Source organism: Miniopterus schreibersii, assembly GCF_964146895.1.
Source record: "Miniopterus schreibersii genome assembly, chromosome: 11".
In the NCBI taxonomy this organism is placed as follows: domain Eukaryota; kingdom Metazoa; phylum Chordata; class Mammalia; order Chiroptera; family Miniopteridae; genus Miniopterus; species Miniopterus schreibersii.
In genome coordinates, this window is record NC_138111.1 from 6,259,007 (window position 1) to 6,286,759 (window position 27,753).

Genomic DNA, 27,753 nt, shown 5'->3' on the forward strand with positions numbered 1-27,753 from the left:
CACTAGGAAGGCATCCCACATGCCCCTGTGAGTCTGTGGACTTCTCATTAGCATCCGAGAGGCCCCAGCCTTATCTGCTCTAGCACGTGACCTTCAGGAGAGCAGGATCTGGGTGTTACTCATTGCCATGTTCTCCGCATGCAGAACAGCACGTAGCATTGGGCTCTTACTTTTTTTTAAACCCTTGCCCAAGGATATGCTTCTATTGATTCTATTGATTTCAGAGAGAGGAAAGGAAGCAGAGAGATAAAAAGAGAGAAAGAGAGAGAAAGAGAAACATTGATCGGTTGCCTCCTGTATGCACTCCAGCTAGGAGTCAAACCTGCAACCTTTCTGGTGCGTGGGACAACGCTCCAACTGACTGAACCACCTGGATAGGGCTTACATTTATTTTTTACTTTTATTTATTGATTTTAGAGAGAGAGGGAGAGAGAAACATCAATTTGTTGCTCCACTTATTTACGCATTCATTGGTTGATTCCTGCATGTGCCCTGACTGGGGATTGAACCCGCAATCTTGGCACATCGAGATGATGCTCTAACCAACCGAACTACCTGGCCAGGGTTCCTAGCATTTTTTTGAAAGCATGACTCTTCTTACTAGATAGTAAGCTCCTTGAGGGCCTGTTACTGATTTGTTCTATAGCTTCCATACCGTCCTTGTGAATTCAATGTCCTGGACTATGGCGGATGAATTACAAGAAGAGAGTTCTGCTCAAAAAAGGGGAATGGGGAAATCCTGGGAGGCAGAAATTGGAACCATTGATGGGGAAGTTTTGCCCCCTTATACACTAAGAGTGACAGTGATGCATTAGCTGAAAGCCCAGGAAGGCAGGTGAGATTTAGGGGAGCTATATGGCTACTACAGGAAATGGCTGTAACTTGGGTCTTGGCCTACAGATGAATTAAGCTCAGTGGCTGAGACCACATCCACGGCTAAGAGTGTCCTGGTTACCAACCACAGTTTGGTTTTGCTTGAGAAGTGTCCTCTTAAAGTTGATGGTTAAATCTTATTTACAGGTCTCATAAGGTTCTCTTATTTACTGGATTCATAAGGTTTAGCCATTTATTATGACATAGACGGCAAAGGACCTACCCTGAAATGACCATTTCTTAGTCTCCCGAAGTGTTTCTCACAACTTCTGAAGACAGCCAATCACCAGCCCAGGGCCCAAGCTGGTGGTCAATAAATATTTGGTAAATAAATGAGAGAATGGACGGACCAAGGGATATAAAGCTACCTTTTTAGATTCCCCCACATGTGTGCGCTAATACTTTTCAACTATATGCTTTTTGAAGAATAAATATAAATGAATTCAAGCATTACTGAGTTCACAATAGTATTCTGTGATTTTGAATTTTTCTTGATTGACTATTATTGTATTTGGGGGGGTGGGGTTCTGTAAAAGTTTCAAATACTCAAAAATGACCCTTCTACTTGAAAAGTAGCCCCAAGATGCTTCTGAAACCACTCAGTAGAACTGCCTAACACCTTCTCGGCAGAATTCCCTGAGTCACAAGCTCGCACTGCCCTTCCTACTTTCAGAGCCAATTCGCAATAAACAAACTGTTTTTATTGCACGCAATCCCCTCAGTCGTCTGGCCCAGATTCTGTTTCCCAACTACAAGATTCTGTTACCTAAGGCTTAGGTCAATCACATTTGAATGTTGTCCAAAGCAACTTTTGGTCCTTAATCAATTGCCACAAATTTTAGTATTAGATGAAGCACCAAATAACATGCAACCATCTGTTTTAGATGGTGCCAAAATCTCACTGAAAATATACCCTCTTTCAGAACAAGCTTTTAGAAGAAATTAATGACAAGAGTCGCTTTTCTTCACTGTAGGGCTGATGTATTTCACAAGGAGTGTAGCAATTCAGTTTATTCTGCTTCCAAGGCAAGCTGTCAACTGTAAGTTATTCTACTGACATTTTGGCTGAGCCAGACACTGACTTTTCTCTACCAGATATCACTACTTGATAAACCCCATTGCCCTCTTCTGCCTGACTCTACCTAAGTCCAGTATTACAGCTAAGTGCCTACTCAGATATAAAATCTGTCATTTGGGTTAGGAAAGAAGACCCATACTTATCTTAGAATTCTCAGCTAACGGGCAATTTCAGCCATGCTTAGGTTGACATTCAGCCGGAAGAGGGCACTTCCTAAGAAAGGCCTGTGACAAAGCAAAAGGTCCATGGCTGTAATTGGTGGGTAAGGATTGAACAGTAAAATTTGCATTTATAATTTCTTAAATCAGCAGTATCTATTGACTGTGGATCAGGACTGTGCCAGGAACGACCACTTAAATACAATTAAGACACATTTCCTGTTTCTGAGGAGCTCGCTAACAGGGGATGTGGATCTGTGTGGAGAATGCACGGAGTATATAAAATGACAATACAGTGACAAATGCTACAGCAGAACCAAGTTGAAAATGAAATGGCATCACTGAGAGGGGTGCTCAGGGAAGGCACTGAGATTATTTTTGCAGATTTTCATGAGGACGAAGGTCAGGAGGGGTGGGTGAAAGAGAAGGTGAGTACTCAGTACTCAAGGCAGGGAAATCATCCATGCGAGGATAGCGTGAAGCCCAAGGAGAGTAGCCAGAGCCCAAGTGGGGATCGGCAAACAAAGTGAACAAGTAGGCGAATGTCAGGTTGGGGCCTGGGTGCCAAGTTAAGGAGTTAAGGTTCTGTTGGGTGGACCATGGGAGGTGACAGGGTTAGATCTGCTTAGGAAGGAGGAGGGCTTAGAGCAGTCAAGCGGTAGGAGACCACACTGGGAGTGGGGGCTATTGTGAGGGAGTGGCTGCCCCAGAGGCTGATAAGAACTGGGTGGGCCAGCTTGGGGTCCACCAACCCAGAGATAAGTAGGTGCTGCTGGTGCCAAGACCCTGGAGATAAACTGACCAGAGTAGTGGTCAGGGGGACAGATAAGCCTTTGGAACCCCTCTCTAGATTATTTACGTTCAAAATGTTAACACCCAGGGCACCAGCAGACAGCATTCCTTGGGGTAGGCCTTGATGGAATTTTCTATCTCCATTCCTGGGTTTAACTTCTACATGTATTTCCTGAACCCAAGGAGTTCAAGTAGGACCAGCTGCTGATCCAGGCCTGGAACAGAACTGGATGGAACAGTATTTCTCATAAGAGAGCAAAGGGCAACAACCAGAGGGCTGTTGGTGAGTCACCCATCACAAAAGGCACCAGTGGCCAATCCAGCCCAGGTCCTCGCTTCCCAGCACCAGAAGCCGTGCTCAGTGCCCTGCATGCGGAGAGGGACAACTGTGCAAACTTCACCCTCAGACACAGGCATCCCTGATGGCCCAGGCGGGGGACAAAACTCCATGTCTCTCCAACAGAATAGAAGCTGTCATCCCTTCCTGCTCTGTGACATGGCCTAGAATAAGACTCCCCCTCATGGGACTGTTATGAGGAATAAATGAGACGATGCAAGTTAAGAACTCAGCACACATTAAACATGCAATGAAACCTTCGCTTGTATCTATTACTTTTCAGACCATAATCCCAATTCTTACACTTATTAAAGTGGGGATGGGCCCTGGCCAGTGTGGTTCATTGGATAGAGTGTCAGCCCACTCACCAAAGGGTCAAGGGTTCGATTCCTGGGTTGCAGGTTCAATCCCCAGCCTGAGTCAGGGCACATGTGAGGCAACCAATTGATGTGTCCCTCTCACATCAGTGTTTCTCCCTCTCTCTCTTCCTCCTGCTTTCCTCCCTCCCTTACACTCTCTCTTTAAAAAAAAAAAAAAAAAAATATATATATATATATATATATATATATATATATATTCTCAGGTAAGGATTAACAGAAAGAAAGAAAGAGAGAAAGACAGAGAGAGAGAGAGAGAGAGAGAGAGAGAGAGAGAGAGAGAGAGAGAGAGAGAAAGAGAGAAAGAAAGAAAGAAAGAAAGAAAGAAAGAAAGAAAGAAAGAAAGAAAGAAAGAAAGAAGGAAAGAGAGAAAGAGAGAAAGAAAGAAAGAGTGGGTATGGTGCTCAGTGGGTTGAGTGGGTGTTCAGAGCCCATAAGTATAGAGAACCGCAGTAAAAGAATAAAATTCTCTGTATTGTGAGTAGACAAAAGATATTGCATACTATATAAATGAAGCAAAAATTAACCCTTTCTAGTTCGGTTCAAGGTCACTGCTGTTGTTTAAAATCCTACCATTTCTGCTAAGCCAGACCCTGCAGGACTTTTGGCAGCTTTTAGGGATTTGGCCTCCACCATCACAAGTGAACTGTGTGCAGTTGGGGATCTTCTCAGCAAACCCTAAAAGTGAGACTTTATCACAGCCTACAGCCTCCAAAGTATCAAGACAGGCAGTTCCAGAAGCAGCCTTTAGCTCCCATTAATAAAGGTTAGCGGTTACATTAGGCAGACCAGCAGACTCTGGGACTAACTAGTCTCTTATTAAGTTATAAATACATTTAATGGCTGTAGTATTGGTTTCTTATTTTGGAATATGAGGGAGGAACATCAGAACTCGTAATCACGAGAGTTTAAAAGCCGCTGTTTTTTATAATGTATATTTACCTACAGTATTGCTTATAAATTACCGTTTCTGTAAAGCCCACATACTCCCTCAAAGGACACCTATGATTTGCCTGTCATGGCATTGAGCTATTTGCAGTGGTAGAAGATTATAAAACCCACTGAGCACCATACCCACTGTCTGGTTTTGATTCAAACTAGTCAAACCAGTTCAGAAAAAGACTCTGAAATTTCCCTCCCCATCTTCCCTTCTGGCTTCTCATTAAGGGGAAAATATGCCTCTCCTGTCCATCTTCACTTACTGAACTCTAAACACAGAACACTATCCAAGTTTTCTTAAAAAGAACACAAGATAGAGTTGAAAGGACGCAGAGTTCTCCTCTTTCACTTTCTGCACTGAGAAAGAACATACTTAAAATCATTTACCCAATAATGAATCAAGTTCAAGCTTACCTCATCTCCTGTTGCTGACATGCTAACTGATCCATTGACTGTGGGCAAATTCGAGAGCTGTGCACCCTCCACGATGCCCAGGCATGGAGATGGTCTCCAGTGATGCTCCGATGGTGTGGTGGGAAGCCGTCCCTGAATTGCTATGAGATCTAAATAAACTGCACAGGTGTTACATGCTCACATCCCACCCCACTGCTGTTCCCGAATACAAATGAGCCACTTGTCTTTTCCTTCCTCCTAATAAGCAGCACAGTGCCTCTCATCTCTCCGCCCCATAGGTCCCATGTGAGCAACCTGTTTCCTAGGTGGGCTGGGCTGCTGGTAACCAATGGCCTCAGCAGGGTTCCCCCAGGGGGAAAAGTAGGGGTGGGAGGGGTCACACGCCCCAGGGACTGAGCTGTTTGCCCTTGGTCAGGATGGACAGGCCCCACCTATTTAAAAAAAAAGGCTAGAAATGGTTCTTCCGGATTTCACACACGGAGAACGGCTGAGCTGGCTGTGCAGTCTGTAGTTGGCTTCAGAATCAGCAATGGGAAGGGGAGAAAACCTCACAACAAAGAGTGGTAACAGAAGGTTTGTGTGGGAAGATGGTTAAGTTTGGTCTAAAACAAGCAGTGTCTCCGGTAATGAGCTGTTGTGAGGAAATATGCGGGGCCCTCGGTGCCTGCTGCTGCTCCACAAGGGTTTTCTTTTGGGGGGTGATTGGGGAAGAGCAGAGACCCCCTAAATAGCATGGAGGACTACAGAGCAGAGGAAAAAGCCACCTCCATGTGCTGTAGCCATGAAGCCCTGCATTTGGCCCAAGCTCCACTCCTCGGGCACTGTATCGCCTTTGGCAACACCCAGCCTTCTCGGAATCAGAGCAGCCTCATGTGTAGATGAGTAGACCTGGGGCATCAGCCAGGGTCCTAGCATGAAACATACAGCACACTCAGCTGAGGTGACCTCAGAGAGTTTCATAAAGGGACTATTTACAAAGGGTGTGGGAGGGGACTCCTGCGAGGGCAGTGAAGCCTCTGAGGCTTGGCAAAACCGAAGTCAGGACCAATCCACTGCTTGAAATGACAAGGGCAGGGTGTGGTTACCAAACTCTGAAGTTGCCTGACAGGAGCTGCAGCCCTTGGCAGAGGAGCCCAGCCATGGTCAATCCACAGAGAGTGACTTTCCCAACCTGTCTCTACTCTCAAATGCCAAGCTCCTTCAGCACGTCTGGTAGATCCTGACCAGAGGCCAAAAGGACAAGTTCACAGAGGCCAGACTCCAGGACGAAGCACAGGGTGGGGAGAGGACCTAAAGCAGCAAACAGAGCACACCCAGCACACCTAACACATGTCGGGGCTGGCAGGGTTTTAACGAGATCACTCTAAGTGCCTGGCACTACGGGTGGTCACTCAACACCTATTTGATCCAACTGTCTATTTGGCATTTATTGTCAAAAGGCCACAATATAACTTTTATTCTCAGATGGCAAAAGCCAGAAGGAAAACAAAGACATGTTTCATTTACTCAGAGTGAAAAAACTTTTACAAAGTTGACAGATAACATTTATTAAAACATGTCATACAAAAGGGCATGGTCTCTTCTATAAGAAGAAAATATTAAACAGTAACATTCAATTAAGTAAAACCATGCTGTACACTGAGGACAGCAATATATAAAGACAAAACTATTCAACTTTTGCAACACAGGCATAACAGTTCACAAAATATCAATAAGATATGCACCTAGTGATAATCTGTTTATCATCAAATTGTTTCGTGGTCTAAGAGTCACCTGACTTGCATAAATAATTTTCTGGAAGAAACATTGGGAACCTCATAAAAGGAAAGAAGGCAGCAGCAACTGACATTGTGACACAGGCTTCAAGCAAAACTAAAAACAAAGTCACATTTGCAAAATGTGTTCCAGCATCTTCCCATAGAGTGCTATCAGTAGAGATCTAAAATAAGAAACATGTACCTTTAAATACATAAGTAGTTAAGAAAAAACTCAAACCAACCAACCCTGGTTTCACTGAACAATGTCAGTCACCCATGAAAGCAACATAAATCACAAAATTAAGTGTGGCATGGATGGGGGCTGGGGGGGCAGATAATATGTTGCGTGGTTTCCAGCATTCCTACATGATGAGAGACCTTTTACAAGCAAACACCTGGATTGGGTGTGATGGAGTCTTCGCCACCCTTGGTAACCAGGGGACTGCAGTGAATCCCGCTCCCCAGGGGAAGCAGCTTGGGAACATGAGTGCCTCTGAGGGAAGGAGCCACTGAGACCTGGCAGCCTTCCCAAATAGCTAGAAGTCATCTTAGGGCCAATTCAGCTCAGCACAAGCCCACTAGAATGGAGGAGACCCTCTGGGCAGACTCTCCGAAAGTTGTGGCCAAAAGAAGAGAGTGGGGGAAGGTGAGATCTAGAAATCGAATCAACAGGCTGGCCCAGGAGTGCCTGAGGGTGACCCTCAGCACTTGAGGAAAGGCTGTCGCAGTCCTTCTGTAGACAGTGACACCTACTTTCCACACGGATTACTATGATGTGTACATCTACGATTAAAGGCATTGTATCAGTACTCATATTAAATACCACTGGTGGTGCCTTGAAGCCCTTTCCCACTGGGAGAGAGGAAACCACAGTTAACACTCAAAGTAGAGGACAGATACCTTGGTTGTAGGCCACTGACACAATCCCTGAAAGGCTGTTTGGAAAATGTTACCCATGGCCAACCAAACTTTGGAAGGATAAAGATTTCTAAAGCTGTACGGAGGCTGAGACAGACTATCCAACCCAGGGTTGGCAGGAAAAACAGGTAGTAGCACAGTATGACCTCCTACTCCTAAAAAGCTGAGTTTATAAAAATTCACTTTTACTATCCAAACTAAGGCAATCCCTTCTCCCACCTCTCTGAACATGCTAGCATTTCAGATGCCCAGCCATCTCCCGGGGTCTGGCTGACCGGATTAGCAATCCTAATTTTTACGGAAACCCCAACGATCATAAAAAAACAACACAGCAGAGGTGAGGAACTTAAGACTTTAAATTCTACATTTAGTAGCTGATGTGCATATAAGGATTTCAACCAAAGACACACCTGTCTTCACAGCACATGAAGTTAAGTCCCAGTACAACTGACTGCTTCTAGAACGACCACTCAAGGCTGCCCACCACTCCCAGTGAGCCCGAGGCTTCGTCATTACTCATGCCAAGGGTGCTAGCTGACTTCAGCATACCCGAAGGACCATGATTTTCCCCAATATTTTATTTTTACCGCTGGGACTTCTCCTCAAATGTCCAGTGCTCATCTGAGTATAATCTTTAACAGGAAACAGGATGTCACATCTTCTAAACAGAGAGACAATGGTTTGCTGAGACCATGGAAGAGGGCAATCAGCTGCTGGCAGAATAAAACGGCTTTACTGCCTTGAAACTAGAATTAGCAGGAGTAATAAGACAATTGCTCCTCGCACAGAATGGCTAGGATCAGACCTAGAGCCCACTGGCTTCTAACACGAGAGAAAGGAAACGAGCTGCTGAGCTTGATTGTACAGTCACTTCTGTCAGGTTCACAGAGAAAGGACTGGTAATGGGGGAAGTTTCAACACTAGGAGGCTATTAATGTGGCAAACAACCAAGAGGTAATATCTAGTTTCTAGGTTAAAAAATCAATATATATATATGTATATTTATCATAAAGTTTTAAATACAAAGTGCTTTTACATATCGAGAATGATACAGTGTTAACGAATAGATCCCTGTTTTTTCATCTTGCTTACAAGAGTTAACTGGTAAGTAAGTACTTGCTTTCCCCTTTCCAGACAACATTCAACAAGTGAACACCTGCTGGTAGGAGCTTAAGGACCAGAGGCCATTGCCAGCAATGTCTGTCACATTAGAGCAAAACCAAACTTTTAAAACAAAATTCCATCCCAAAGCCAAGAAAAGTTATTTTTATTTTCAGGAAAAAAAGTTTCCACTTGGAAGTAATAGATCAGTAAGCTTATGGAAAAGTTGACATAGAGTAGCACCCTGTCCTACCCTGGTGGTAACCGAAGGTATATTACACAGCTAAAAGCATCCTGAATATATGCCTGCTTTTCACCCTGAAACATCTGACTGATCGGCAGAAAAGGTCTCAGAATAGCTGCTCATCTTGTTGTTTTTGGTAGGTAGGGCTAGCTATGTGGACTTGTAAATTTATGCAGCTTTATCTATAATTTGGGAGCATGAATCTGTAGACTAGTTTCTAAAATTAGGATTTCTTCTTTCCCCTTTTAAAACACATTCCAGCACTCCTAAGAGAACTGGCGGCATTAGCTCAGTGTGGCCCTCTGAATGAATATCTCCCCCACTGATGTATGTCCAGGACCCCTCTTTTCTTTGTGCAGTTTCTCCCCCTCCATTATTACCTGCCACTCACAATCCTGCTATTCGGCAACTCTCATTCTGCCAGTTGGGAGTGTCACTGTAGCCTCCTATTAACTCCTGAAGTTCACAGGTCATTCTTGCCGTGATTCTGGCTCCTTCCCACTAACTGCGGTCACTGACTGACCTCTTTGGGAAGCACCATAATTTAAGACAGCGCAAAACGGCTACAGCAGCCAACGGTACCGTGGTCAGTCACAGCAAGCTAGACAGCTGCTAGCCATAGAGCAGATCCCACTGTGTGGATGCTACAGTTAAACAAAAAGGATTTGGGACAGCAAACCAATTAGAAAGGCCTATCTCTGGCACACTAAAGAACGATGATTAGATACAATTGTTCAAACTGTTAGTATTACAATACAGAACTCTGCCTTTTCAAGAGTCTGAAACATACTGCGACAGTGGCATCTCACAGAAATTGAAGCTTGTACCATAAGTTGTTTCATACTTGGACTGTCACCCTCTTATTATCTCCGTAGTTTTAGAAAGAAGAAAACTGGACAAGAGAGTTGTTAATCAACTTCGCATCCTAGGAATCACATTATTTGCAGCTTTTACATAAGTAGCATTTCATTCAGTAAAGCAGCTACCAAAACAAATCCACGTTACCTAAGTATCTATAGTAAGAGCAAGATAAGCTTCCAACATGACCTTGTAATAATAAGTGATCAAAAACTGCTACCACCTGAAATGGAACTGGTGGGCTAGAGTCCAGTTCCAAGTGCAGGGATCTCTATCCCCAAGTCCACCTGCCCCAGTCACAACGGGCCTAAAGATGTACCTGGCCAGCTGGAGGTGGGTTAACTTACCCCCATTATCTACTCCAGGCCTGGACTGGAACATACAAATCTGAGGAATTAGATTTTTTTCATTGGCCTACTTAGAACCGGTCTTTCAGAAATATCTTCCATTTTTTTTAAGCTTCTCTCATAATAGCAAGTAGCACACATCATCTGTGCCCAGATTTGCATAATTACCATCGTTTATTTTTGTGCCTGCCACTCAAGGGCCAGATACTATTTTTAGTTAGCCTCAGTCGTATTCTGCTCAGCTTTCGCAGCTTCATAAGACTTGGTACAAGAAGTCACATGCCTGTGGAAACTGTCCCTCCACATAAATCTCTTTGCACAGATATTACACTCATATGGCTTTATGCCTGTGTGAATTTTCATGTGGCCCACGAGGTGATGCTTCATCTTGAATTTCTTACCACAGACACCACAGCCGTAAGGCCGAAGCCCAAGATGCATACTCATGTGTCGATCTCTCTGACTCTTGTGAGTGAAACTTTTCCCACACTGACAAGGATACAGCTTGTCGGTGGCCGAGAATCCCAAGTGTGAAGCTTCTTCTTTAATCCCTGTTACCATTTCAATATTCTCGCTGTAGCCTGTTGCCAGGGCAGCCTCCTGTCTGTGCCCGATTAGACTGCTCTCTGACCTCTCTCCAGAAAACTCTTCCATGGAAGAGCCATAGAAATCTACCTGCTCGTCATAATTGCTTTCATCAGCCTGCTCGTCAAACTCGGCCTCCACTTTTTTTTCCACGATGTGAAAGTCTTCCTCTACCCCCGAAGGCTGGACCGTGTGCTCGGTCTGCATGGTGTTGATGGACTCAGTGACCTGGTGCTCGTCGTAGGGCGCGTGCACGTCCATGCCCTCGCACGCCGGCTCGAAGCGCTCGGGCTTCACGTGGATCCAGCGTTTGTGTGCCATGATGCTGGGCTTGCTGTACAGAGGCCGGGTGTAGTGGAACTCGGCACTGTCGCTGGCCCCCTCCTCCCCGTCCTGGCTCGCCATTTCAGTGCTCAGCCGGTCATGCTCTGTGGATGAGTTGCTGGGAAGGTACTCGTGCTCCGTGAGCTGAGATGACAGCTCGTCTTTGGTGCTCTCCTCCTCGTTCTCTCCATCCCTCAGTTCTTGGGATTTGGGGAAATCAGTGTGGCTCCCAGAGCCCAGCTCAAAGCTCTCCACCAAGCCATTATAACTACTGCTGCTTGGAGACTGGTGGTCACTGCTATGATTTAGCTTTTGACAAAGGACTGTTGGGTTTCCCTCTAAAACCTCAGTGCATTTGTCTACCACATGCCACATCTGGAGGAAGCTCGCTGCTGTTAAGTAACTGACAATTTCTGGAGCGGGCATTACTAGACGTCCCGTGTAACTAGACAGGAGAATGTTCTCAAACACTCTTGGGTTCATCACATCAGGCAAAACGATCCTCCTGCTGTTTTTCAGGAGCACCTGGTCACAAAAGTAGGGCGAACTGGCAGCAAGGACAGCTTTGTGTGCCCGGAAAATGTGGCCTTGTACAACAATGGAGACATCGCACAATTGTCCTTGCTGGCGCTGCTGGTTCAGTTTCTGCAGAATGGTGCTGGAAAAATCAGGAAATTCTACTCGAAAAGAGTTTGTTCCAGGCTCCATTTCATCACAAATCTTGTTCAGTGCTACAAAAGAAAGAAAAATGAGTGTTAATGCCAGCCCAAAGAGAAACTTACTGATCACTAAGGAAACCAGGACAGGTTCCACAGTCCACGTCCCCTTGCCTATGGGCACTGCGGGTGGAGCATTCATTCCCCAGAGCAAGGCTCACAGGGATGAGTGTGCCAACAGCAGGAGCCACCCACCACACTTCACGGTGTTAACTCTTGATTTTGCCTGGGTCTGTGATGAGATAATAGAATCCACAGAGATTAGATTTGCAAACTATACAAATCCCATAAGTAAAAGAAATTATTTTTAGTCAAAACAAACATGGTATGTATCTAAATGATAGAATTTTTAAGAGGCTTCAGATTCAACCCAAATTTCCACGTTGGAGTGAGGATGGAATTGTGGGCAGAAGGAAGAGCGTATATAAAGGCTCTGAGGCAGGAATGAACTTGGCAACTGCAAGGAACTGCAAGGAGACCACTAGGCTAGAATCCAGTGAGGGAGCGAGGGGGAGGGGCCAGGTCAGGACAAGCATGAGTCTAGTCCCTCAGCACCACAGGGTGAAGAGGCTAAGGCCCCCCACAGTGTGAGTTTCTCTAGTTGCTGTCAGAATTTCTGCCCTCTGGGAACTTTCTGATAATGTGAAACAAGTGAAATGGCAAGGCAAGGTATTCCTTCTATCTGCTGGTCTTCCAGTTGCTTAAAAAGTTACAGCCCAAAGATAAAATTACAACAGAGAATAGGGATTACCTGTGTTGTTACTGTAAATGTACTTTGTGGGTTAAGTCAAGCACTAGGGACGATTTCTAACAGCAATAAACAAGATGAACTCTGATGGAGATCCTGCTCATGCCCCATAATTCCACAGTAAATTGAAACCAACCAGAAAACCCAACAGATTTATCAGTGCTATTTGTCATCTGACTCTATATCTAAGTATTGCTAAATACCAGATAAGAGATAAAAGCATAAGATAAAAGAACCAGACAACCAAAACAAAGATTGCAAGTCATCTTTGAGAGATAGGGAAAGATGCCAAGAGAAGAAATGAATGTTTCTGGAGTATATTATGTCCCCGGTATATAATTACTATATATAAACACACCTTTTTTTCACTTAATCTCTACAATGACTCTGCAAATACAGGGATGGGGATTCTCAAGTTCAGTGATTTCAAGCAACTTTGCCAAGGTTAAAATTAAAGCTAGTTTTTATTAAGATGGGACCTGAATCTAGATTTCTATGACTCCAAAGCCTATGCTATTCTTCCTATCACATCATTCTGCCTCTTCTAAGAAGATGCCAAAATACCAGAATAGTCATTAATAATTTTAAGAGGTAAGACAGTGTTTTTAGAATAAGTATTAGTTTGTGGTTTATACCTCTTAAAATATTTCATCATAATTTAAAACAAAAATAGACCAGGAAACAAACTATTTAGATATTTGCAGTTTCAAAAAGGAAAGAAAACTACATAAATGTATAGACTAGAGGTATGCCAATTTTGAGAACTACGTCTGGGTAACCAGATTCTTTGGCTTGATCTCATCGCTGCAGAATTTTGTTTTTAGATAACTGAAAAAAAAGGAGAGAGGGACTAATACACACATGGATGGGATTAGTACCCTTATAAAAGAGACACCACAGAATTACAGGTGAGGACAGGGAACCAAGGGGCGGTGCCCTGACCAGACACTGAATCTTCTGGCCCCTTGACTTTGGACTTCCCAGCCTCCAGAACTCTGAGGAATAAGTTTCTTTTTATAAGCCACCCAGTCTGTGATATTTTGCTACAGTAGCCCAAATGGACTAAGATACCACCTTAGCACAAAAAGAGCTAACTCATTCTGTTCAAATGGCTATATAGTTTCCTGCTATATGGATTTATTGTAATTTAAGCAGTCCTCTTCTTACAGAATTTTAATTGTCCAGGTTTTTGAAATTATGAACGATGCTATAATGGACATCTGTGCATCACTATCTTGGCATATCTTTGGAAATATCTATAGGTTACTGTAATCTCTACCAGTGGGATTGCTGGGTCAAAGGGCTACGCATTTGATATTCTGACATATATTACCAAACTGCTTTCCAGAAAGGTTGCAGCAAGTCACACGTCTACACCAAGACTAATGATGGTATCTACTCTCCCACACTCTTACCAACACTGGACGTTATCGAATAAGGAAAAAAAGTTGGCAAACCACCAAAGTGACTCATCCATGACTCACTGTTGTTCTCACCAACATTTCTTTAATTATGAATGAGATACTCTTTACTCATGTTTACTGGTCATTTATTCTTCCTATAAATTATCAGTCATACTCTTTGCTCAAATAAATTGGGCAATTCATCTTATATATTAATTTGTAGTTTCTTGGTAAATTCAGGAAATTAACTTTGAAATTTATGTAAATTACCCACCTTTGCTTTTATGGCTCTAGGGCTTTGTGTTAGACATAGAAAGGCATTCCCAACTCCAAGGTTATTTTTAAAAAGTAAAAAAAATTATTTAGGTTTTTTTCCTGGTACATTTTTTAAAAGCACTTAAACCTTTAATATACAAAGAGTTTATTTTGGTATAAGAGTAATATTGGGATCTAGCCCTTTCCCCTCCAAAATGGTTAGCCTACTCTTCCAAAACTATTATTGAATATCCACCTTTTCTTCAAGTTCCATGTGTTGTAGAATTTTAAATGACTGGCAATAGACTTTTAAAAACACTTCTACAAAAATAAATGGCATCATGATATTATAGAAAATGGTGGAGTAGGAAGCTCTAGAGGGCAGCCTCTCCAAAAAAAAAACAACCAATAAGCTGCTGAAATGATCAGAATCAACTATCTCAGAACCCTGGAATCCGATCAGACGCTTATAGCAACAGAGGTAATGACTGATGAAGGGAGAGGCTGCTGTACCTTGCTAAAAAAGCAGTGTGCCCAAACCAGCTACAATCCCCATTCCTCAGCCCTGCCATAGCCTGGAGGATATTGGCCACCATTCCTAAAGTGGCTGGCTGATGCCTGGGTGGACGACAAGGACCATGCCCTCCAAAAACTGGGGAGTTTTGCATCCTGGCCAGTCTGGTGGACCCACACAGCTTTGTTCTGATCCCTCTGGTTGCAGTGGCTTTCCCAGCAGCATCGTATGATTTTAAAAAACAAACACACTTTCACCCCCTTTCCTCTGGGTCAAAGCATTTAAGGAAAAAATTTTGGGGGGTTAATTGTCATCAGAGGATATTTTCCCCACTGATTTTTTAGAGTGGAAGGGAGGGGGGAGAGAGAGAGACACACTGATTGGTTGCCTCCTGCACATTCCCTGACTGGGGCTGGGGATCGAGCCTGCAACCGAGGTACATGCCCTTGACCGGAATAGAACCCACGACCCTTTAGTTTGCAGGCTGGTGCTCTAACCACTGAGCCAAACTGGCCAGGGAATTTAAGGAAATCTTTGTCAAGTCACAGGCTGACCACAGAAACTTCAGTGACTACATGCAATAAGGAATACTACAGACTGAAAAATAGTTTGGAAAGATCACCATACAAACAGATCACCATACAAACAAGTAACAAAGGAAATCACCTAGGAGGCAAAGAATCCTATTTCAAGAGTTACCACCTCAGGATACTCAAATTGTTCCAGTTCTCAACCAAAACTACAAAGTATACAAAGAAGAAGGAAAATATGGAGCATTCACAGGGAAGAAAGAACTAGACAGAAACTCTTCCTCAGGAATTCTAGACATTGGAATCACTAGTCAAAGATGTTAAATCAACCATCTTGTATACGCTCAAATTGCTAAAAACAAAACAAAACAAAAACCAAAAAGCAAAACAAACCCCTCTGTGCTAATGAACTAAAGGAAAACAGGAGAACATGTCAATGAAGAGTTAGAAATTATAAAAAGGAACCAAACAGAAATTCTGGAGCTAAAAAGAGTAATAGCTGTGTTATGGGCTGAACTGTATCCCTTCTCCCCATTCATATGTTGAAGCCCTATAACCCCCAGTAACCCACAATGTGACTATATTTGAATATAAGGCCTTTGAGCCCTAATCCAATCTGACTGGCCTTTTCGTAAGAAATGAAATTTAGACACAGAGACATTGGGGGGATGCACAATGTGAAGACAGTGAAAAAGTGGCCATCTTCAAGCTAAGGAGAGGTGCTCAGGACACCAAAACCAAATTTCCCAACATCACAATCTCAGACTTCTAGCCTCTTGAATTGTGGGGGGGAAAAATCTGTTACTTAAGTCACCTAGTCTGTGATACTTTGTTATGGCAGACCTAGGAAATCAATACAAGTTGAAATTAAAATTTTGCAAAAGGAGTTCAATGGCAGATTTAAGGAGGCAGAAGAAAAAAATCAGCAAATTCAAAGTAAAGCAAATTATATTATCCAGCCTAAGGAGTAGAAAGAAAACTAAACACAATCTGAGGTACCTGTAGGACACCATCAAATTTACCAACACCAACATGTACACCTTGGGAGTCTCAGAAAAAGAAAGGGTAGAAAAGGCATGAAAAGAATCAATGGTTAAAAACTCCCCAAATTTGGTAAAAGACATACCTACACATCCTAGAAGCTCAACAAACTCCAAGTGAGATAAAGTTAAAGAGATCCACAGGAGACACATTGTAAATCAAGTAGTAGAATGCCAAAGACAAGGGATAATCTTGAAAGCACAAGAAAGAAGCAATTCATCTTCTAAAATGGCTTCTCAGTAAGATTAACAGCTAATTTCTCATCAGAAACTATGGAGGCCAGAAGGCAGTGGTATGATACTTAAAGTGCAAGAAGAAAAACCTGTAAATCAAGAATTCTATACCTGGCAAAACTATCCTTTCAAGGATGAAGGAGAGGCCCTGGCTGGGTAGCTCAGTTGGTTAGAGTGTCATCCCAACACACCAAGGTTGTGGATTTGATCCCCAGTCAGGGTACATACAAGAATCAACCAATGAATGCATAGATAAGTGAAACAACAAATTGATGTTTCTCTCTCTGTCTCCTTTCCTCTTTCTCTAAAATCAATCAATCAATAAAAATTATAAAAGAATGAAGGAGAAATTAAGACATTTCCAGATATACAAAATTTAAGGGTGTTGTTACCAGTAGATCTCCTCTACAAGAAATGATAAAGGGGAGGTCCTTGAGGATGAGAAAAAAGAACACTAGACAGTAATTCAAAGCTATATGAAGGAATAAAGACTACTGAAAAAGGTAACAACATGGGTAAATATAGAAACTGATATTATTATGCTTTTGATTTATAACTCCTTTCCCCCCCTATATGACTTATAAGGCAAATGAATAAAACAATAACTGTGAATCTATGTTAATAGGCACACAATGCATTAAGATGTAATCTGTGACAATGACAATATGAAGGGGGAGGGATGACGATGTACAGGAGCAGAGTGTTGACTCAGAATCAGTCAAACTAGGCTGCTATAAGTTTAAGATGTTGAGTGTAAACCTCAGTGTAACTACCAGGAAGATAACTAAAATACACATGAAAAGAAAAGAAGGGTGTCAACATGGAACACACAAAATAAATTAAAAAAACAAGTATTTTTAAAAGACAGTGATAGAGGAACTGAGGCACAAAAAGCATACATGATATTCAGAAAACAAACAGCTAAATGGCAGAAGTAAATCCTTCCTCTAATTAAAAGGCAGAGATAGGCAGAATGGATTAAAAAACTTAATTTGCTTACATGTTGTCTATAAGAGACTCACTTCAGATATAAAGTGACAGAGGTTGAAAGTAAAACAATGAAAAAAATATTCCATGCAAAGAGTAACCAAAGAGAGCTGGGGTGGCTATATATGGGTGGGCACAAATAGATTTACAGTTGTGAGTACACAAGACACAGAGTGTATTCTTGTATTATCTATTACTTATTGTATTATTTTCCATACAAACTGTAAACCTGCCTTTGCCCATCCCTGTATTACCATCAGACAAAACAGATTTTAAGTCACAAAGGTTATAAGAACAAAAAAGGACACTATACATTGATGAAAGGTTCAATCTATCAAGAAGATATAACAATTATAAACACACACATATACATATACACCTAACAAGAGAAATATAATAAAGCAAAATATAATGAAGCAAAAATGGACAGAATTGAAAAGAGAAACAGATAGATCTACAATAATGGATGGAAACGTCAACACCTCACTTTCAATACTTAATAGAAAAACCAGACAGAAGGTCTCTAAGTAAAGTTATTGAACAATATTATAAATCAATTATATCTACAAGACATATATAGAATACAAAAATGAAGTTCTAATAAACGCTACAACATGGATGAACATTGAAAATATGCTAAAAATGAAACATCGTACTAAACATTAACTTAAATAAGCCAGACACAAAAGTACAAATGTTGTATAATTCCGCTTATGTGAAATATCTAGAATAGGCAAACTCATAGAGACAGAAAGAGATTAGAGGTTACCATGACTCGGGAGAGTTATTGCTTGAAGGGTAGTTTCTGTTTGGGGTGAGAAAAAGTTTCGGAAATAGAAAGTGGTGCTGGTTGTACAAGTATAATTAATTCCACTGAACTGTACACTTGAAAATTGTCAAAATGACAAACTGAATGATTATATATATATATATATATGTATACACACCCCCCCCCCCCCCACACACACACACATTAAAACAACTGGAAAAAAGTCATATAACTTTAACTGTGTCAACTGCAGTTTAATAAGTGTCTGATCTTGGTCCGTTATTTTGGGTGTGTGGCATTTCTATATATTCCTGATCTTAGTAACATGCAAAGCCTGAACTTCTAAAGGTTTTTCTGCTATATAAGCAATAATTACAAAGTTACAGGCAATTGTGATCTATACTAATAGTATAGTTCCTGTTTCAGTTAAAATACTTTAATAGAAGTAATGAATTAACTCACTGAAAATAACAACATAAAATACTGTATGCAAGGGATTTCAATACTGTACTGTGAGGGATTTCTACAAGATGATCAAGGCATCTCACGGTCCAGAGTTTATAATCTGTAAGGGTGGTTAAAAACACATGCGTACAACCCCGGTATTCAAGGCAAAGCCTGAAAAAAAAGCACCACAGGAGAATTACAAACTCAGGAGAAAGTCAGGGGAGGGAACCTAGTATAATCTACACTTACATATTTTGTCACCGTAAATTTGGGCATCACCAAGGTAAGAGGAAGACTTGAGGGCAGCCTATAATTCTTCCCTTTTACCACATCCTAACCAAAATAATCCAAGAAATACGGAAACACTGGCTTGAGTCCTAGAACTAGAGACTAGAGTTATCTATATGCCACAAACTTTAATTAAGGGTATAGTGAAGATGGGGCCAGACTGAAGGGAAGACATTGCCCCTGCAACTCCGCCTGCTATACCAGGCAATCCTGTTACATTAGCAGCAACTGTGCCCGAGGGCCACTAGTATCTGTTCATTTGGAAGGTCTGTGACTAAAAAGCAAGGGTGGGCCATGGGACAAGCCCTGCAGATTGGCAGCATTCCGAAGTGGCTGCACTGGGATTCCAAAGGTTGCCTCACTAGAGATTTCTTTTTATAAAAACCTGATATGAGATGATGGGGCTCAGTAGTAGCCCAGCAAGAAAGCAAAGGCAGAGCCCATCATTTGCCAGGTGGGCCAAAGACAGTAAAGTAGGCCCCTGGTATAATTATTTCACCAAACACAGAAGGAAGTGCACAGAGCTCAAGCTCTCCTGAAAGCCCCTAAGACTCAGCCTCTGGGCCCAGCCACTCCCTTAAGCTAAGCTCTGGTGTCAATAAGGTTCAGAGGCTGTTCACCAGCAAGAGAGCGAAGAATTTATTCTGACAGCATCCAAGTATACGGTGAAGGACCAAAACCAATCCACCCAAAGGGGAGAAAATTCCAGACCTGAGCAGAATGTTTCCCTCTAAAAAATTAATGAACAGAATACAATCAACATGGTTTTATTCTGTTAAGTAAATGGGATCTGTAAATAGATTCTACAATAACAAAAAAGAAGAAAATAGCAAGGGATAAATAAAGGGTACAGTTTAGATAGCATTTTTAAATTGTAATTTTCCAACTGACGAAAATATGGTCTCTATGAATGAAGTATAAGGCCGCTGAGAAAAAATGGCACTGATATAAAAAAAAAAGCTTGCTGAATTAAAGAAAAGACGTAAGGAAACCAATAGAGCGGAAATTTAAACGGGCGATAAGAAGCAGAACTTCAACTACAGAAAATAGCATCAATGATGTGGAAGGTGCTTTGGGGAACTTCTATCAGAATTCAAGAGAAAAATATGAAACCTGCCAGAGAGAAGATACTAGAACAGGAGGACGAGACGAGAGATAAAAGCACCACAGCATATAGCTAATTACTGACTTTGAGAGAAAGAGCAAAGTGAATGAGTAGAAGGAATAAGCAGATAAAATACTTGATAGAAGAAAACGTCCCTGAGTGGAAAACCTTCAGTATTCAGAAGAGTCTTACAGTGGGGACAAATGAGCCCCAGACAAAACGCAGTCCTGATCTCGCCAAACAAAGCTTAAAAACAAGCCCCCAAAGGACAAAACTATTTCCAAGTAACTTAATTCTGTTCCAGAACAAAGCTTGAGAATATTTACATCACAGAAAAATATCCAGAACCCAACAAGTAAAATTCATGTCTGGCACCCATTAAAAAAAATCACCATCCATGCAAACACAGCAGAAAAATGTACCTATAATGAGAGAGAAAAAATTGATCAATAGAAACAGACCTAGAATGACAGATCTATGCAATTAGTAGAAAATTCTATATGCCACATGTTCAAGAAAATAGAGGAAAATTAAGCATCTTAGGTAGACGGGAAAAAAGACCCAACTTGAACTTCTACAAATTAAAACATCACAAAACAAAACCAACAAACAGTGGATGGGAGTAACACCAGAATTAACACGGTAGAATAAAAGATTAGTGAGCTTGAAAGCACAGCAGTAGATACAACTGAAAGCAGAGAGAGAGAGAAAAAAGAGAAGGCGGAAAAGAGGAGCCGTGAATGGTGGACAACTTTAAGGTGCCTAACTGGAGTCCCTGACGGAGGGCATGGGGCTGAAGTTTATAGTAATTTGCATGCTTACTATACAGAGCACATTTAAACACAGTAAATATTACTTCAGTAAATCTACAGACTGGCACAAATGTACAAAAATACCAACACACTATGCCTACCATTTAGTCAAATGCTTTACAGTGTACAAAGCAGACGATGGAAACTTAGGTCTCACAACACCCAGGTATCATCATACTCACTTTAAAGATGAGTAAACTGAAGCTCAGCAAGGTTAAAAGACCTGCCCAAGGTCGCTTGTTTAGGAAGTGGTATGTCAGGATTCAAATAGAAGTGTAATTCCAAATCTAATATTTTTCTAAGTTAAAAAAAAAAGGCACTTAGCAGAAACATTTCTCTAAAGTTAGATGCTCCATCAGAACATGTATGGCAGTGACTGGCCTTCTATGCACAGTATCGCCTCCTCAGAAGAGAAGTACAAGAAAATTCTGGCCCAAGGCAATTAAATATAAATACATTATATTTTTGCTGAAAAAGAAACCACTCTAGTAAATAATTTTTAAAATTTTATTTTTACAAGTTTATATATAGCTTACCTAATGCAAAGTCGTATTCCTGGGATAAAGTTCCTTATACCATGGCCATCAAAAAGTAGTATAAATGAATGAGGAAAAGGAACCCATTTCTCAGTTCTGCTTCAAATTAAAATCACATTGACTTCTGAAAGGAAAAATCGTGCTGAAAACGTAAAAGAGATGCTGGCGCTACTCACTGCGTATATGTGCCTTGCTAATAAATACTACACAGGTAGGTGAGCAGCAGAAGAGACTAATCAAGGTTGGTATTTTTGGTTATATTAACATCTATTCTGTACCTTCTTAGCTTTTGTCTTTGTTATTTTTAAATAAACTTTTAATTTTGGGATAATTTCTGCTTTATAGAAAAGTTGTAAAGAATGTTGCAAGTTCCCAAATGCCCCTCATCCAATTTCCTTTAATGTTAACGTCTTACGATACCATGGCACATCTGTCAAACATAGAAAACCAACAGTGGTCAGTGCCTATGTAATTCTGCAGAATTAAAACATCCTTTGGAAAATGTTTTTGGTCTCCAGACCACGGTCAATCAGCACCCCTATATTTTTTCCTAACTGGAATATTCTAGCCAAAGAACTTAGTAAAATCTATTTTAGGGTTTCTAAAAAACACGCTACCTACTTCATTAAGTTTGACTCATATCTCCCTTTAAGCCACAGCTGACTATTTTAACACTTCAGGGCAAACATTCCATTGTGGTAAACAATTTGAGATTAAAAAAAAAAAGGTATTATGCACCCTTATGCTTATTGCAGTATTATTTACAATAGCTAAGCTACGGAAGCAACCTAGGTGTCCGGTAATAGATGAATAGATAAAGAAGAGGTATACGTACACAATGGAATATTACTCGGAAATAAAAAAGAATGAAATCTTGTGATTGTGACAACATGGACGCACTTAGAGGGTATTATGCTAAGTGATGTCTGACAGAGAAAGACAAATACTGTATGATTCCACTTACATGTGGAATCTAAACCAAAACAAATGAACAAACAAAACAAAACAAAAACAGACTCACAGAAGCAGAGAACTGAGAGTTGCCGGGTTAAAATAAATCAGCCATAAAGATGTGATACACAGCACAGTCAAAATATTGTAATAACTTTGCATGGTGACAGGTAGTCATTAGACTTAGGTGGTGATCACATCATAAGGTCTATAAATGTCGAGTCACTGTTGTACACCTGAAACTAATACAATACTGTATGCCAACTATACTTCAATAGTTTTTTGGTTTTTTTTAAAAAAAGAAAGTATTGCCCTGGTCGGTGTGCTCAGTTGGTTGGAGTGTCATCGCGTGCAATGAAGGGTCACAGGTTTGATTCTGGTCAGGGCACATAGGGGAGGCTCTCTCTCCCCCTCTCACTTCCTCTCTCTGAAATCAATAAAGATATATATATATTTTTAAATGTCTAAATAAGCCTAAAAATGTTTCCAATAAGAATTTTTAAAAGCCTAAATGATAAGAAAGCATATGTCATAGCTTAATTAGCAGCGTTTTCTCTTCCTCTGTTGGTACATAAAATAATTGATCATATCTAGGATTCAACACGGTAGTAATTCAGCTGCTACATCTTGTAAGAAAGTTTGAACTATCTTACAGGCAAACTGATAGCTTAAATAAGAGAGCATAAAAAAAGGCCTCCTCCATCAGAATATACATAAGAAATAACACATAATTTTGCATTATTATAAGAACTATTTTTCCTACCCTATGAGTTTTCTTCATGTTAAAAGCAAAATCTTCCTCAAATTTCCTATTTATGCAGCAGATTCCTGCATTGAATCCAAGGAATACAGAGGGGAGAGCCAGGGCGGGAACCTACTATAAGTAGAAAACTTGAGGAAGATTCTAACCAAATTCTTTTAACCAAACACCTAAGGACCTTGGCTATGAGGAGAGAAGGTACCAATAAGTGTAGGTTCAACTGAATACTATTCCTAAAAGCTACAGAGTGAATTTTTAAAATTACATTTTCAAAGAGTTTGTTAGTTCCGGATGTCTCCAATGAGCAATTTTTTAGCATTGTGGTAAAACATACTTAACATAAAAGTTACCATTTTAAAGTACACAATTCCTTGCATTTAGTACATTCACAATGTTGTACAACCATCACCACTACCCATTTCCAGAATGTATCATCCCAAACTAAAACTCTGTATCCAATTAAACAATAACTCTCCTTCATGCCCTTCTCCCCCACTCCCTGGTAAACTACATTGTACCTTCTTTCTCTATGAATTTGCCTATTTTAGATATCTCATATAAGCAGACTCATACAATATTTGTTCTTTTGTATCTGGCTTATTTCTCCAGTGAGTACTTCTGTAAAGCAAAGACTGAACCCCAAATTATTAGCTTTCTCATAATTTAACTGTACATACTGACAATCTCTGAATAAAGGATACAGCTCTCCCAGAAATCCTGCTACTGTTCTCTGAGCCTCAAGGGCAGAGGACCTCAGACTGACCCTTTGTTAGGCTGTAGCCAGGCCTGGTTAAGCAGCTGTTGAGAGCCCTGGAGGCCATTCTGGAGTAAGTGGATGGAGCAAAGGAAAGTAGAAATCTGTGCAGGCCTGAAAATCCATGGGTAAGAAAAGTCAAGGGTTCATTATGTTACTTGGGCTCTGAGATGGCTGCTGTCTGCCCACGAGGGCTCCTGTACCCTCACACTTAGCTCAGGCAGACACCTGTCAGAGCTGAGGCCAGCCTGCGGTCTAGTTGCTGAGAGTGTCACCAGCGCAGGAAGCTTCAAGGGGTCATGAGTCACCTTTCATGGCTCAGAGGTCTGGGCGGGCAGGCCTGCCAACCCCGCCCAGACAAACCCAGTTAGGGGAGGCAAAAACCACAGAGACAGACAGAACCGGCAGAGTCACAGAAACACGGGTGGCCAAAGAGCTGGACCTACAGGCAGGCCATGAATGAGAGTAAGGACGACGAGGGAAACACAGGGTCAAGAGACACAGGAGCTAGGCTGAGGCAGAAATAAAAACAGGGTTCAGCCACGCAGAGGTGGGCTCGAGAGTGACAAAGTGGAGAGAAACACAAAGTTGACAGGGGCGGAGTTGAGAGGCAAAAAGGGCAGGTGACAACAGGTGACAGAGACAGCGCACAGACGTAAACAGGTAGCTGTCAGCGGAGTCCGGGCGCAGCCTTCCTCCCCGCCGGGGCTCGACCCGGAGGCCGCCATGCCGCGCCCACCTGGAGGTCGCGACGGGCCGGCGGGCGGACGGGGGCTGGATCTCTAAGCGCTGCGGTCCGCCGAGGTCCGCCGCCGCAGGGTCACCTTGGGCCAGACGCTCCGTCGGGGGCCGCGGGGTCGCGGTGCGCGCGCCGGGACGGCCGGAGACCGCAGAAGTGGGAACCGGCGCCCCGGGACTCCCACCACCAGCGCGGCTGAAGCATCCGGGCGGCGGAACAGGCCCGGCGGGGCGGGGCGGCGCGCGGGGACCTGCAGGTGAGCCCCAGGCCTCGCCGCCCTCCCTCCCGGCCCCTCCCCGCCCGCGGTCCCGGCCCCGCCGTACCTGCCAAGGGCTCGGCGCTCACATAGCGGACCCGCCACACTTTCCGCCGCCGGAACCAGGCCCGTTCAAGCCGTCGCCGCCGCCGCGACCGCCTCAGCCCGCACCTCCCGCCCCCGGAAACGCTTCCCGGTGCCGCCCCCTGAAACTGACAGTGCTTCCGAGGGTGCGTCAGCGAGAGAGCGCTGTGCGCATGCGCGACTCGCGTCCCAGCCGGACGGCGGGAGCGCGCCCCGGGGCATCCGGCGCCTGCGCAGTACAGCTTGGCGCGGGTGCCTCGGCCTTAGGGACTTGGCATAAACGGCGCCCTGGGTCGCTCAGCCTGCCTAGCAGACGTGGCGTCAGGTCCGTTTCTGTCTTCACAGCACCTTTGACGCGCGGTGGGTGCTTAGTAAATGTTCAGCGAAAGGGCCAATGTGTGGCAGGTGGTGTGCTGGGCCCCCCGAGGAAAAAGCTCATTTTGCTCAGATGCAGGAGGAGCCCCTTTATCTCAGGGGAGGCGGACCCTCACCCCGGCTGCATCCAGGGCTATCTCATTATCTTTAGCCCAGTGTTCGGGTGGCTGGACTAGGCATAGTCATGGACCAACTTCTAGCCCATAAGAGTCATTGAGTGAGAAAGTGTTTCTTTGTTTGTTTGTTTCTGCAAATCCACTAGGACTTCTAGGTGAGTATACTCCGTAAGTGCTTTGCTACTGTTGTTTTCTTCCTGCCTGCAAGCAGACCTGAGGGTTGGACATTCGGTCACCACCATGTGCTTTTGACGTGACAAGCAAGCCTAAGGCCAGCAGAGCAGAAGGTGTGACAGATCCTGTCTCATGTGTCATCAAGCTCCGGCTCCGGGTTCCCACTGCTTGCCCCTGGACATTTTGTTGCACAAGTGAAACAGACTTCTTACTTGGACTATATTTGTAGCAATGTTAGAGACTACATATCTGCAAATATAACAGCCACAAACTGCATACAATTGCTAGGGGAGATATTGAAAACACCCTTTTAAGTGCGTGGATAAACGTGTGAAAAAGTGAGAAAAATCATCCGAGGCCAGGGAGAAAGCGGAAACACGGGCCTAGGAGGTTAGACAGAGTTGATATTCAGAAGTTACCCACAGGTACATTCTGCATTTGTTCCAGTTGGTTGGTGCATGTGCTACACCGAAAAATATTTTGAAAATCACCTCTGGAGTTAGGTAAACAATGATACTACCACCAACTGCAGGGGCGTCGGCTTGCATCCAGGCAAGATAAGAGCCAAATTGGAACATCAGGTTGGGACCCAAGAAGGAATGTATCTTCACAGGAAGGATAAACTAGACAAAACAAATAAACAAACTTTCCTGTAGAGGCAGGCAGCAAGGGAAGTTGTCTCTCTCTGCCTCAGCTCTGGGTGGAAGGGTAGAACATTTTCCTAGTAGATACATAGTCAAAGTCTGGCCACACTGTTTGCATGGGCCAAGACCCCACAAGCTGAACATTTCAATCTAAAACGGACCTGGGTAGATAATACCTATGCTTTCACCTATGGTACTTGGTGAAAGCAAACCCAGGTCCTCTCTGGAAGAGCTCACCGTCAGCACAGGTCTCAAAGAATTCCCGCAGATAAGCTTCCAAATGAATATGAACTCACAGTGAAAAACCACAAAACTCATGAGGAAATAAGAGAAGACAGGCAGCAGAGGCAGATCCATTTTAAATGTATAGCTCATTGGAAGGGTTAAATACCAAAAATTAGATACAACTGAAGAGAAATTAGTAAGTTAAAAGATAAATTTGAAGAAAATAACACAGAAGGCATCCCAGAGAGACAAGGAAATGGATGAGAGGGAGAAGGTTCATCATATGCTTATCAGTTATATTAGAAGGAGATAATAAAGTAAATGCAAGCAAGGCAATTGTCAAATAATGATGGCTGAGAATTTCCCAGAACTGATGAAAGATAAGAATCCTCAGGAGACGCAACGAATTCCAAGTAGGCTAAGGGAAAAGAAAACCTAGACCCAGCCTAGATCCAGGGCACAAGAGATGATTTTAAAAACAGATAATCTGCAATGAAACGACAGTGACATTGACTCCTGACTGTTCAATGTCAAGAATGGGAGCAACGATAACAATAACAGTATGAAATAATATCATTAATGAAATAATAGCCTTAATACTATGAGAGAAAATAACCTAGATTTGTATACTTCGCAAACAATGTTTCAAGAATGAAAACTTGTCAGATCAACAAAACTAAAGAGTTACTACCAACAATTTAACGGATGGATCTTCTAGAAGATACGTGTCAAAAAGAAATAAAATGATTCCAAGAGGAAGATCCGAGGAACAATGAGGATTGGTGGGCAAATAAAATAGCAAATGTGAGTAAGTATAAACAAACAGCAAGGGCCAAAAACAAGAACAGTTTATAAGTTGTGGGATTATAAAACCCAAATAATGGAATGATAGTATGTAAAGTATAAGAGGATTATTGAAGCTAAAGCATTATAAAGTATGCATCAGTTATATATTGCATAACAAATAGCCACAAAACCTCAGAGGCACGCAATTATATTTGTTTATTGCTCATATACCTGGCGTCTGCTTGGGGTGGGTTAGGAAGCTCTGCTGAGGTTGGCTGGGCTTGCTGACAAGTCCGGGATCAGGTGACCTATAATGGCCTTGGCTTCGGGCCTTGACTCTCCTCCATGGGTCTCTTACTCACCAGCCAGGTAGTCTAGACAAGTTCTCATGGCAATGGTAAGG

General features: G+C 42.6%; 1 protein-coding gene across 3 annotated transcripts; it reads right to left on the reverse strand.

Moving 5' to 3' along the window:
• Nucleotides 1-6,472: 6,472 nt before the first annotated feature.
• ZBTB43 (zinc finger and BTB domain containing 43) lies at nt 6,473-25,117 on the reverse strand. 3 transcript variants are annotated; one of them, XM_081151160.1, is made up of 3 exons: nt 25,014-25,059; nt 21,487-21,610; nt 6,480-11,833 (listed from the first exon to the last, which is right to left on the reverse strand). In XM_081151160.1, exon 3 carries the CDS (start codon nt 11,808-11,810, stop codon nt 10,407-10,409), a length of 1,404 nt encoding a protein of 467 aa, XP_081007286.1. In that variant the 5' UTR covers nt 11,811-11,833; nt 21,487-21,610; nt 25,014-25,059; the 3' UTR covers nt 6,480-10,406. The 3 variants fall into 3 exon arrangements, with proteins under 3 accessions (XP_081007288.1, XP_081007286.1, XP_081007287.1); XM_081151162.1 differs by lacking the exon at nt 21,487-21,610 and having other exon boundaries at nt 6,473-11,833; nt 25,014-25,117; XM_081151161.1 differs by lacking the exons at nt 21,487-21,610; nt 25,014-25,059 and adding an exon at nt 24,691-24,945.
• Nucleotides 25,118-27,753: the final 2,636 nt, after the last annotated feature.

What these genes read in the sequence shown, in the direction of transcription:
- ZBTB43 (XM_081151162.1), bottom strand. Translation starts at nt 11,810, where the DNA reads ATGGAGCCTGGAACAAACTCTTTTCGAGTAGAATTTCCTGATTTTTCC.